At 49.4% G+C, this 13143-nt stretch overlaps 2 protein-coding genes across 2 annotated transcripts in view; one reads left to right on the top strand and one right to left on the bottom strand.

The window, feature by feature from the left end:
- The first annotated feature begins 119 nt into the window (after positions 1 to 119).
- Positions 120 to 8501, top strand: adora2b (adenosine A2b receptor). The gene is made up of 2 exons (XM_055657472.1): positions 120 to 460; positions 6905 to 8501. The coding sequence occupies exons 1-2, from the start codon at positions 120 to 122 to the stop codon at positions 7614 to 7616; spliced, it is 1053 nt and encodes a 350-aa protein (XP_055513447.1). The 3' UTR covers positions 7617 to 8501.
- Positions 8502 to 9528: 1027 nt separating this feature from the next.
- Positions 9529 to 13143, bottom strand: part of zswim7 (zinc finger, SWIM-type containing 7) — a 58418-nt gene continuing 54803 nt past the window's right edge. The window contains exon 6 of the mRNA XM_055657474.1: positions 9529 to 10475. Within this exon, the coding sequence (XP_055513449.1) occupies positions 10134 to 10475 (342 nt within the window). The 3' untranslated portion in view covers positions 9529 to 10133. The remainder of the gene's footprint in view (positions 10476 to 13143) is intronic.

Here is a 13143-nt window from a genome sequence, read left to right on the forward strand (position 1 = left end):
AGGGGGCAGGGTGTGGGGTGCAGGGTGTGGGGGGCAGGGTGAGGGGGAGACAGGGTGAAGTGTGCAGGGTGAGGGGAGACAAGGTGAGGGGAGACAGGGTGTGGGGCGGCTGGGGGCGGATGGGAGTGTTGCTGGGCCCGGCCGACTGGGTGTATGTGGGACTGGAGCTGGCGATTGCGGTGCTGGCCGTGTTGGGGAACGTGCTGGTTTGCTGGGCTGTGGCCGCCAACAGCAGCCTCCGCACCGGCACCAACTACTTCCTGGTATCGCTGGCCGTGGCCGACGTGGCCGTGGGCGCGTTCGCCATCCCGTTCGCCATCACCATCAGCCTGGCGCTGCCCATCCCGTCCCAGCCCTGCCGCTTCCTCGCCTGCTTCGTGCTCGTCCTCACACAGAGCTCCATCTTCAGCCTCCTGGGCGTCGCCATCGACCGCTACCTGGCCGTCAGCATCCACCTCAGGTAGGGATAGGACGGGACAAGACGGGCCAAGCGGCCGGGGCCGGACTGCACAGCGAGGGGCAGTGTCTGGAGGAGGGTTGTGACCCTGGTCACTGTTACTGAGACGAACATTTGACCGCAGATTTCATCATTTACAATGGGTAGAGTTGCTGCCTCACAGCGCCAGAGACCCGGGTTCAATCCTGACCACGGGTGCTGTCTGTGCGGAGTTTGCACGTTCTCCCCGTGACCGCCTGGGTTTTCTCCGGGTGCTCCGGTTGGACTTTGTCACTTCTCCGACATCTCACTGTCTTGTCAAGCGCCTCCTGCCCCGGGCACACAACCCCCTCCTCCCCCCCAACTCCCCCCCCCCCTCCCCTCCACCCCCCGGGCCCCCCAATACAGCGCTGGGGGGGGGGGGGGGGGGGGGGGGGCTGAGGGGGCCGCGGGTGCTGGCGGCGTCTGGGTGCTTTTGTTCGACCCCCCGGAGCAGCTACAGACTGTGTGATGTGTAAAACTGTTTATATCCACGCTGGACTGGCAGCGCATGACCTGGGGCGGTGGGGAAGGTGGAGGGGAGAGGATTGGGGGCAGGGTAGAAGGGAGAAGGGGGGGGGGGGGGGGGGGGGGTGGAGGGCAGGCGGGCAGGGGGGGGGGGGGGGGGGGTGGGGAGAGGCTCCTGCTCCAGAGCGCGGCTCCATCAACGTTAACAAACAGTGGTGATTGAAGGGCATGTGTTGTGGAGAGCGTGTCGGCTGACTGATGGCCTGTTGAATGTAGATTATACGAGCAGATGTGAGCAGGGGACGTGAGCACGGGAGGAGGGGGTGGGGGGGCGAGGGGGGCCCGTCTCAGACACCCGGACCTAGGGTCGCGGATACAAACTCTCCGCGTCTGCACACGGTCCATAGAGTGATACAGCGTGGAAACAGGCCCTTCGGCCCAACTTGCCCACACTGGCCAACATGTCCCAGATACACTAGTCCCACCTGCCTGCGCTTGGTCCATATCCCTCCAAACCCGTCCTATCCATGTACCTGTTTAACTGTTTCTTAAACGCTGGGATAGTCCCAGCTTCAACTACCTCCTCTGGCAGCTTGTTCCATACACCCAATATGAAAATGTTACCCTCGGATTCCAATGAAATATTTTCCTCTTCACGTTCACCCTGTGTCCTTGAGTCCTTGATTTCCCTACTGGGCAAGAGTCTGTGTGCATCTACCCGATCTATTCCTCTCATGATGTTATACCCCTCCATAAGATCCCCCCTCAACCTCCTCCGCTCCAAGGAAGAGTCCCAGCCTACTCAACCTCTCCCTGTAGCTCAGGCCCTCTAGTCCTGGCAACATCTTTGTAATAGTTGGTGATACAGGAAGCCGGGCACCGGCTGGGGACAGGGATGTAGCAGTACTGCCTCATGCAAAGGGTGTATCAGGACTTACCTCTGCCCCCCCCCCCCCCCCCCCCCCCCTTCACCCCTTCCCATTGCAGAAATGTGACTTTGTCTCTGGAACGGTATTCTGCACTCGCTGTAACTTCCGAAGTAGTTGAGTAGAAAGGCGTACAGGGTTGTAGATTAATTGGCTGGGTAAATGTAAAAATTGTCCCTCGTTGGTGTAGGATAGTGTTAATGGCCGCGATCGCTGGTCAGTGGGCCGAAGGGCCTGTTTCCGCGCTGTATCTCTAAACTAAACTAAACTAAACTAAACTAAACTAAACTAAACTAAACTGAACTAAAAGATGAGATAGTTGAGGCTGGGACGATCCCAACGTTTCTGAAACATCTATACAGGTACATGGATAGGACAGGTTTCGAGGAATATGGGCTAAATGCAGGCAGGTGGGACTAGTGTGGACGGGGCTCGTTGGCTGGCGCGGGCAAGTTGGGCCGAAGGGCCGGGTTCTACACTGTAGGACTCTACGACTAAGATAGAAACAAAATGCTGGAGTAACTCAGCGGGTCAGGCAGCATCTCTGGAGAAAAGGTGACGTTTCCGGTCAGAACCCTTCTTCAGACTGAAAGATAGAGAAGGCCAGAACAAAACAGCATGTTGTCTATCTTCGGTATAAACCAGCATCTGCAGTTCCTTCCTGCACACTCTGTATCTTCCCGTTTGCTCTACCTGTGGTACTTGTCTTGATTGTATCACCCGACGTATTGGTTAGCGTGGATAACTTTTCACTGCATCTTGGTACAGCTGTATGTGGTACAATGGCACCGCCACTCCCTCTTCTCCCCTTCCCCATCAGGCAAGGGGTACAGAAGTGTGAAAACGCACACCTCCAGATTCAGGGACAGTTTCTTCCCATCTGTTATCAGGCAACTGAACCATCCTCTCACCAACTAGAGAGCGGTGCTGAACTACTATCTACCTCATTGGAGACCCTCGGACTAACTTTGATCGGACTTTATCCTGCACGGAACAGTATTCACATTATTCCCTTTATCATGTATCTGTACACTGTGGAGGGCAGTTTGATGGACGGGGGGGGGGGGGGGGATGCAGTGGGCGGGGATGTACACAAGACGTTCTCTGAGCTTCGTTACACCATTGACAGGGGAATATTAGCAATAAAGCGGTTTCTGCAGAAAGGATTGATATTTGAGGATGATGTCTGGATGAGGTTTTTGTTTCTCAACATCGAACACGTTCATCTGTTCAATATTAATTCCACAGTAAACGCGTACCCGCCCCGCCAACATCCCCACAGCGACTTTACTTCCTGCTTTCACACCAGTCCCACTGGCCTTGAGTGATTCATCAAGGGAAGCTTTATTCTTAGAACAAAATAGAAATGCAAATAATGTTTTGTCGTTGAAGTTTTTAACGTGCGATCGGAATGTGTTCCCTGGGATGAAGTCTATTGTGCCGCATGTTTCACCTACATCCTACTCAGTATTACCCGGGCTTGGCACTCGCGCCTGTTTAGTCCAGTAACACATGGAAGAATTGTTTAATGATTTTTATTTTTATTTTTATTTTGTTGTACTTGTGATGGCCAAGAGAGTTTAGGAGTAGAGTTACTGCCTGAGACCTGGGTTCGACCCTGTCTCTGGGCGCTGTCTGTACGGAGTTTGTACGTTCTCCCCATAACCGCGTGGGTTTTCTCCGAGATCTCTGATTTCATCCCACACTCCAAAGACTTGCAGGTTAATTGGCTTGGTATAAATGTAAATTGTCCCTAGTGTGTGTGGGACAGTGTTAGTGTGCGGGGATCGCTGGTCGGTGCGGACTCGGTGGGCCGAAGGGCCTGTTTCCGTGCTGTATCTCTAAACTAAACTAAGAGTGTGCAGATATGTGCACAAACTGCTGGGGAAACTCAGCCGGTATAAAGTGGAGAAGGGGCGGGATGAGACAGGGATCGGTAGGTGATGGAGGAGGGGTGAGGGGTGAGGGGTGATGGAGGAGGGGTGAGGGGTGATGGAGGAGGGGTGGGGGGTGAGGGAGGGACTATGGGCAGGTAGGGAGACAAGATGGAGAAGTGGAGACAGCTAGGAGAGGGATAAGCAGGAACACCAAGGCTGCCAGGAAGGAGGGAAGAGGTGAAGGAGGTCAGACGCAATTGTGTTTCATTGTGGACATGCTGGTGTACAAGCCCCCACACAAACTGTGAGGAACTCACGTGTTCCCCCTAGCCTGTACCCACCCACTCACATGCCAGGCTTTGTCCCGCACCCACCTCTCTTCCAGCTTTCTCCCCTCTACTACAGTCAGCCTAAAGAAGGGTCCCGAACCGAAAAGTCGCCTGTCCATGTTCTCCAGAGCCGGGTGCCTGCTTGTACCCGCTGAGTCACTCCAGCACTTTATGTTTCGTGATGTTTAATTGTCACATGTATTGGCAATGGAACAATGCCAATCTTACTAACTGCACGGTCAATAACACAACACATTCATAATACCGGACCACAATAGCGCAATCAAACAAAGTCCATTATAGATGGCAGTTGTTGAGGTATGGTTGTTGTTAGTTTAGCTTATACAGAGACAGAGCGAAATCTCCGCACACTAACACAATCCTGCACACACTGGGGACAATTTACAAATTTACCCAAGCCAAGTACGTCTTTAGAGTGTGGGAGGAAACCGGAGCTCCCGGAGAAACACCACGCAGGTCACGGGAAGAACGTACAGACACCGTACAGACAGCACCCGTGGTCAGGATGGAATCCACATCTCTGGCGCTGTAATTAGGCAGTAACTCTACCGCTGCACCACCGTGCCACCCTCGGGTGTTGTGCAGTGTTGCTGGAAGAAGCTGTAATTGAACCCGAAGGTCCTGTTCCTTCTTTCCGATAGTGAGTTGAAAGAACATGACCAGGGTGGTGGGGGTCTTTGGTGACATTAACTGCAGCCTTGACGCAGCGCATCCTGTAGATCCCTTTGATGGTAGGATGGCCAATACCTATTGGTAGACCGGGCCATATCTACACTTACTTTCCTTAGCATTTAGTTTAGTTTTAGTTTTAGAGATACAGTACGGAAACAGGCCCTTCGGCCCACCGAGTCCGCACTGACCAGCGATCCCCGCACATTAACACAATCCTAAACACACTTGGGATAATTTACACAGACCAATTTACCTACAAACCTGAGATAGACAAAAATGCTGGAGAAACTCAGCGGGTGCAGCAGCATCTATGGAGCGAAGGAAATAGGCAACGTTTCGGGACGAAACGTTGCCTATTTCCTTCGCTCCATAGATGCTGCTGCACCCGCTGAATTTCTCCAGCATTTTTGTCTACCTTCGATTTTCCAGCATCTGCAGTTCCTTCTTAAACACTTTGCCTACAGACCTTTGGGGTGTGGGAGGAAACCGAAGATCTCGGAGAAAACCCACGCAGGTCACGGGGAGAACATGCAAACTCGGTACAGCCAGCACCCGTAGTCGGGATCGAACCCGGGTCACTGGCGCTGTGAGAGGCAGCAACTCTACCGCGGCGCCACCCGACTGAAACGGGTGGAAGGAAGGATCGGTGGCAGACCGGTGAGAAGTAGCTGAGTGGGCGGCAATGGACACAAGGTGAGGGTATCATTGAGTGGAACTGCCCCAGCATATGCTGAGAGAATGGAGCAGCTGGGCTTGTACACTCTGGAGTTTAGAAGGATGAGAGGGGATCTCATTGAAACATATAAGATTGTTACGGGCTTGGACACGCTAGAGGCAGGAAACATGTTCCCGATGTTGGGGGAGTCCAGAACCAGGGGCCACAGTTTAAGAATAAGGAGTAAGCCATTTAGAACGGAGATGAGGAAACACTTTTTCTCACAGAGTGAGTCTGTGGAATTCTCTGCCTCAGAGGGCGGTGGAGTCAGGTTCTCTGGATGCTTTCAAGAGAGAGCTAGATAGGGCTCTTAAAAAATAGCGGGCCAGGGGATATAGGGAGAAGGCAGGAACGGGGTAATGACTGGGGATGATCAGCCATGATCACATTGAATGGCGGTGCTGGCTCGAAGGGCCGAATGGCCTACTCCTGCACCTATTGTCTATTGGCTCAACTGTTCACGAGTGGGACATGTGTGTGCAGCGAATACACGCGTGACAGCAGGTGACCTGATGACTTGGGGAATTGCAAGCCCACGGGATTAGTCACAGTCTGAGGTTGGTCCCCATCTGCTTCAAAAGGGCATCTATCGTACCGATGCCCAAGAAGACCACAATAATTGATAAACGACCTTTGTTGCGTGTTTGCCAGCCAGCGGAAATACTGTACAGTCGAGCCATCCACAATGTACAGACACAGGACAAAGGAAATAGTGTTTAGTTCAAAATAAAGTCCAGTAAAGTCCTATTAAAGATAATCGGAGGGTCTCCAATGATGTAGGTGGGAGGTCAGGGCCGCTCTCGAGGTGATGTTAGGATAATTCAGTTGCCTGATAACAGCCGGGAAGAAACTGTTCCAAACCTGGGGTGGGTTGGGGTGGGGGGGTTTCAAACTTCTGTACCTCTTGCCTGATGGATGTTGTTTCAAACCCATTGGAAAGCCGATGTGAACAGTCTTCAGTCAGAGAGTGATACAGTGTAGAAACAGGCCCTTCGACCCAACTTGCCCACACCGGCCAACATGTCCCAGCTACACTAGTCCGACCCGCCCGCGCTTAGTCCGTATCCCTCCATACTCGTCCTTCTGAAGAAGGGTCTCGACCCGAAACATCACCCATTCATTCCTTCTCTCCAGAGATGCTGCCAGTCCCGATGAGTTACTGCAGCTTTTTGTGTCAGTCCGTGTGTCAGTTCTGGCCGTGCAGAATTTGAAGGGATCTGAGATTTCAAGAGAATGGAATTGATTTCTGGTGGAGATTAGGGGACATGTCCACTCCACTGGTCTGGGCCCAGCCATGGGGGAGAACAGTCTGGGGACAACATGTTGCAATTCCCAGTGATAAACAACAGGAACTGCCGTGAGACAATGGACATTCCAGCTCTTTTCCTGACCCTTTGCACCGCTTCCTCTCTCTCATGCAGATACAGCGGCCTGATAACCGGGAGACGAGCCAGGCTGATTATAGCAATCTTCTGGATCCTGTCCTTCTTTATCGGGCTGACTCCGTTCCTGGGCTGGAGCCAGAGCCCGAGCCCGAGCAGGAAGGCGGATGTGTTGGGGTGCGGGAACGTCAGCGCCGCCCGGGGGTCCCACCCGCACCCGGCGGGCAACGCCACGCATGAATGCCGCTTCTTGAACGTGGTGGACATGCAATACATGATTTACTTCAACTTCCTGGGATGTGTCCTCACCCCGCTGCTCCTCATGCTGGTGATCTACGTGAAGATCTTCACCGTGGCCAGGAGGCAGCTGCAGAAGATCGAGCTGAGCTCTGTGGGGTCAGACTCGTCCAGGACATTCCTGCAGAACCAGGTGCGGGTAGCCAAGTCTCTCTCCGTCATCGTGGGCTTGTTTGCGTTCTGCTGGCTCCCACTCCACACCATCAACTGTCTTTATTATTTCCACCCACGCCTCTTCCGCACCCTGGGCCCGAAGATGGTGGACGCGGCCATTATCCTGTCCCACGCCAACTCCGTGGGTAACCCCATCATCTACGCCTACAAGATCCGGGAGTTCCGCAACACCTTCCACAAGATTATTTGCCAGCAGATTCTGCGGCGGGAGGGCAGCAATTACGAGAACGACGCATCCTATTCCAGCTCACCACAGACACTGAAGACACAGAGCCTTTGAATGGACCATGTGGAGACCAGCACTATGTATACGGACCGTTCACAGGAGCTCCCTCCCTGTGCATCATCACGGGGAGAGGGAGGAAACTGCAGACAGAGCAATGCAGCACATCAGAGAAACTTAGCACCAGCTCCGACCCAACGCTAACAAACTCATACCGCATAGAAACAGGCCCTTCTGCCCAACCTGCCCATGCCAACCAGTGCCCAACCTACACCTTTTCTCACCTGCCCGCACCCCGGGTTCGATTCTGAATACGGGTTCACCCTGGGACCGCGTGGGTTTTCTCCGGGTGCTCCGGTTTCCCTCCCACACTCCAAAGATGTGCAGGTTTTGGCTTCTGTAAATCGTTGGTCAGCGCGGACTCGGTGGTTGAAGGGCCTGTTTCCACGCCGCTGTGTGTCTAAAGTCTAGATCAGGTGAGAGTGGGAATAAACCCCTAGATGAATGGGGTGAAGAGAACAGCCGCTGTCTGCGTGGCCAGTGTTTCTGGGTCTGTTTTCACCCCTGCTGGATCTGTGCATGTTATCAATCCAATCCAATGACATTTTGTTGTCACATGTACCCAGGTTACAATGAAATGCTTTGTTTTGACACACAAGCCGGTAAAACCACACAACACACGGCATAGAACCACACACCGCATAGAACCACACAACACACCGCATAGAACCACACAACACACCGCATAGAACCACACAACACACCGCCTCTGCAGTACACAAGTGTCGCCATGTTTCTGGCACCAACAACGTTTCAGACAGTTAATCAAACTGTTTTATCTGTTGCTCGCAGCGGACAGCAGACAACCCCTTGCCAGGCCACACTTCATTCTCGGCGACCCCCAACGGGTTCCCCTTCATTCCTGCCCCCCCTCATCAGGTAGCTCTCGGGGGGGGGGGGGGGGGGGGGGGGGGGGGGGGGGGCTTAATGGGCGAGTCTGTTTAACGTCCCGGGGACTCCCGATTGAAAGGGGGAGGGTTCATTTCGGTTCCCCGCTCCAGCTCCGAGCCAGGCTGCCCGGGAACGCTGTGGAGGAGTGAGTGAGTGAGTGAGTGAGTGAGTGAGTGAGTGAGTGAGTGAGTGAGTGAGTGAGTGAGTGAGTGAGTGAGTGAGTGAGTGAGTGAGTGAGTGAGTGAGTGAGTGAGTGAGTGAGTGAGTGAGTGAGTGAGTGAGTGAGTGAGTGAGTGAGTGAGTGAGTGAGTGAGTGAGTGAGTGAGTGAGTGAGTGAGTGAGTGAGTGAGCAGTCTCCCACTGTATGTGGGCAGCTCCTCGCATCATCCGTGGATCACACCATCTGCAGTCCGCACTGAAAGTCCGAGCGCAGATGCAAACTCGACTTTAAAAAAGAAAACATAATAATTAAAAGCATATGTAGCAATGATAATAAACGACAAACTGGTTACAGAGTTCTTACATAGCGTCAATTTTTAAAGTTTATTTAAAGAAAAAAAATAGGGAAAGAATAGGGATGTTACAACATTTTGAGATTTTAAACATCAAGCCTGTAATTTATCCCATCAGCCAAAGCATAAAAATAATTTTTAATTAACACCGAATTCACTTTCATATCTTCAGTATTAAAAAAAGTTATGGCCATTTTCATACTCAGAAATTAGCATCTTGTTCCCTATTGCTTTTCCATTAACTTAACACAAAAGCTGTGATGAGGACAGTCCATAGCTTTCTTAAAAATTAAGAGAACTGAATGAAATTTTCAGTTATTATAAATTGAAGCATTCTGAAACAAATATGAAACATCTTATTTGGATGACCTGAAATTAAAGCATATAATTAGTTAATTAGTTAATTATATCATCACCATCGAGAGCATAGCACCATCGAGAGCATCCTTACCAACTGCACGCACCATCGAGAGCATCCTTACCAACTGCATCACAGTATGGTATGGCAACTGCTCTGTCTCCGACCGGAAGGCATTGCAGAGGGTGGTGAAAATTGCCCAACGCATCACCGGTTCCTCACTCCCCTCCATTGAGTCTGTCCAAAGCAAGCGCTGTCTGCGGAGGGCGCTCAGCATCGCCAAGGACTGCTCTCACTCCAACCATGGACTGTTTACCCTCCTACCATCCGGGAGGCGCTACAGGTCTCTCCGTTGCCGAACCAGCAGGTCGAGGAACAGCTTCTTTCCGGCGGCTGTCACTCTACTCAACAACGTACCTCGGTGACTGCCAATCACCACCCCCCCCCCCCCCCCACTTATTATTATTTATTCAAATCGTTTGCTATGTCGCTCTTCCAGGGAGATGCTAAATGCATTTCGTTGTCTCTGTACTGTACACTGACAATGACAATTAAAATTGAATCTGAATCTGAATCTGAATCTGAATTAACTAATTGTAGCTAATTACAAAATTGACCGTTGTGATGGAAATAGTAATAAACACTCGGACTGCATTGAAAATTCAAAAATGTGATATTCTCAAGATCAGAACTTTAATATTATTGTATTATATGCTGTAAGTCCGTAACAGATAGGTAAATACATTACAATTTCTAGCAATAGACCAAGTCTTTATGGAGAAGATCAGTTGCTAGCTGGTACATTTGCATATCATAATCAGTAGCATCATCATACTCCTCAGATTGTAACCGGTAAGCAACTCTGTACACCTTGTTTTTCCTCAACTTTTCAATGTTGGCATTGTAAACTACAGGTTTTTGCTCTTCAAAACACGCATGACATGCCTTCCTGCCCACTACTTTCCCATTAAGAATGTCCTGTAGATCATCACATTTGGAGCAGTCCAAATTCGGATAATCTCTGCGAATGCTGTCTAAATCTGTCTTTTGCTGGGCATTTGGATTGACAATTTTGCATTTCTTCTTCGGAGACATCTGTTTAAAATGTAAAGGAAAAAAAACACTGAACAGCATTAACAGAAACAAGTTATTATTTGCAGTTTTAGAAAAAAGGTAGAAATGATAAAGTTAAATGCTAAAACAAATAGTAAATACCCAACAAAAACATCTGTTTCATCTAATCAATTAAATTCATCTAAATTCAATTACTAGATCTAAACATCTATCCATTTCTTAAGAAAAGGCTAATTTTTTTTAATAGCCTAAGTATCCAAATAACAAACTAATCCCATTCACACAAGAATTCACAATATAACATGAACTTATATGCCAAATGGAAGGAATTTAATGTTTAATTCCCATAAATTAATCTAGAAACATCCACTCTCAATATAATCAAAATCATTTTTTTTTGCACAATACATGCGACTAAAACAGTTGTGGATATTTAGTATAAAAATATTGATTATGGATAAATTACACAAAATATAGACGATTTAGATGCTCTTATGACATGGCTAAAAAAAAAAGAGAATTTTTAGCATCTTGCGAGTGGGTGTCTCCGGAATGCTATCGATTGGAACGTTGACGTTGCCATGAATTTTAACCCCATATCGGCAGGCCGAATAACATTTTTGCATCGTAAAATTGGACTAAAGCCACCCCAAGCAAGATTATATGTGAAATATACGACTCACGCTTTGTTTTGTCCTGATATTGCGATCCGTCCCATTGAGGGCGTTCAAAGTCTCTTTTTACTTTAATCCAACTATTAAATTGTCCAGCGATTAAAAAAAAAAAAAAAAAACGGGAATGGAAGTCCGATCGATTTTTCTTCATCGACTAGCAGCCCGAGGAAAACCCTCTCCGACAAGCGATACAACCTGCATTTTAATCCCGTCCCCAAAGGCTCCAAAGTCACACATGCAGCCAGTGGCAGATCTGCAGCGCTGCTGAAGGTAGGTTTTGTAACATCGCTACAATCAGTACCCCGTTCCTGCCTTTTCCCCATACTCCTTGATTCCGCTAGTGCTAAGAGCTCTATCTAACTATCTTTTGAATGCATCAAGTGCATCGGCCTCCACTGTTTTCTGAGGCAGAGAATTTCGCAAATTCACAACTCTCTGTGTGAAACCGTTTTTCCACATCTCAGTTCTAAATGGCTTACCCCTTATTCTTAAACTGTTGCCCCTGGCTCTGGACTCCCCCAACATCGGGAACATGTTTCCTGCATCTAGTGTGTCCAATCCCTTAATAATTTTATATGTTTCTATAAGATATCCTCTCATCCTTCTAAATTCTAGTGAATACAAGCCCAGTCGCTCCATTGTTTCATCTTATGACAGTCCCGCCATCCCGGGAATTAACCTCGTGAACCTACGCTGCACTCTCTCATAGATACATAGAAAATAGGTGCAGGAGTAGGCAATGCGAGCCTGCACCGCCATTCAATATGATCATGGCTGATCATCCAACTCAGTATCCCGTACCTGCCTTCTCTCCATACCCTCTGGCCCTTAGCCACAAGGGCCACATCTAACTCCCTCATAAATATAGCCAATGAACTGGGCTCAACTACCTTCTGTGGCAGAGAGTTCCAGAGATTCACCACTCTCTCTGTGAAAAACGTTTTTCTCATCTCGGTCCTAAAGGATTTCACCTTTATCCTTAAACTGTGACCCCTTGTTCTGGACTTCCCCAACATCGGGAACAATCTTCCTGCATCTAGCCTGTCCAACCCCTTAAGAATTTTGTACGTTTCTATAAGATTCCCCCTCAATCTCCTAAATTCTAGCGAGTACAAGTCGAGTCTATCCAGTCTTTCTTCATATGAAAGTCCAGACATCCCAGGAATCAGTCTGGTGAACCTTCTCTGCACTCCCTCTATAGCAATAATGTCCTTCCTCAGATTTGGAGACCAAAATTGCATGCAATACTCCAGGTGTGGTCTCACCAAGACCCTGTACAACTGCAGTAGAACCTCCCTGCTCCTATACTCAAATCCTTTTGCTGTGAATGCTAACATACCATTCACTTTCTTCACTGTCTGCTGCACCTGCATGCCTACTTTTAATGACTGGCTTGTCTCCCCCTTTCCTAATTGGCCACCATTCAGATAATAGTCTACTTTCCTGTTTTTGCCATCAAAGTGGATAACCTCACATTTATCCACATTATACTGCATCTGCCATGCATTTGCCCACTCACCCAGCCTATTCAAGTCACCTTGCAGCCTCCTAGCATCCTCCACACAGCTAACACTGCCCCCCAGCTTTGTGTCATCCGCAAACTTGGAGATGTTGCATTTAATTCCCTCGTCCAAATCATTAATATATATCGTAAATAGCTGGGGTCCCAGCACTGAGCCTTGAGGTACCCCACTAGTCACTGCCTGCCATTCTGAAAAGGACCCGTTTACTCCTACTCTTTGCTTCCTGTCTGCCAGCCAGTTCTCTATCCACATCAATACTGAAACCCCAATTGTATACTAATCTCTTATGTGGGACCTTGTCGAAAGCCTTCTGAAAGTCCAGTTTCACCACATCCACTGGTTCTCCCTTATCCACTCTATTAGTTACATCCTCGAAAAATTCTATAAGATTCGTCAACATGATTTACCTTTCGTAAATCCATGCTGACTTTGTCCAATGATTTCACCACTTTCCAAATGTGCTGCTATCCCATCTTTAATAACTGATTCTAG

The sequence above is a fragment of the Leucoraja erinacea genome, chromosome 28, assembly GCF_028641065.1.
Source record: "Leucoraja erinacea ecotype New England chromosome 28, Leri_hhj_1, whole genome shotgun sequence".
In the NCBI taxonomy this organism is placed as follows: domain Eukaryota; kingdom Metazoa; phylum Chordata; class Chondrichthyes; order Rajiformes; family Rajidae; genus Leucoraja; species Leucoraja erinaceus.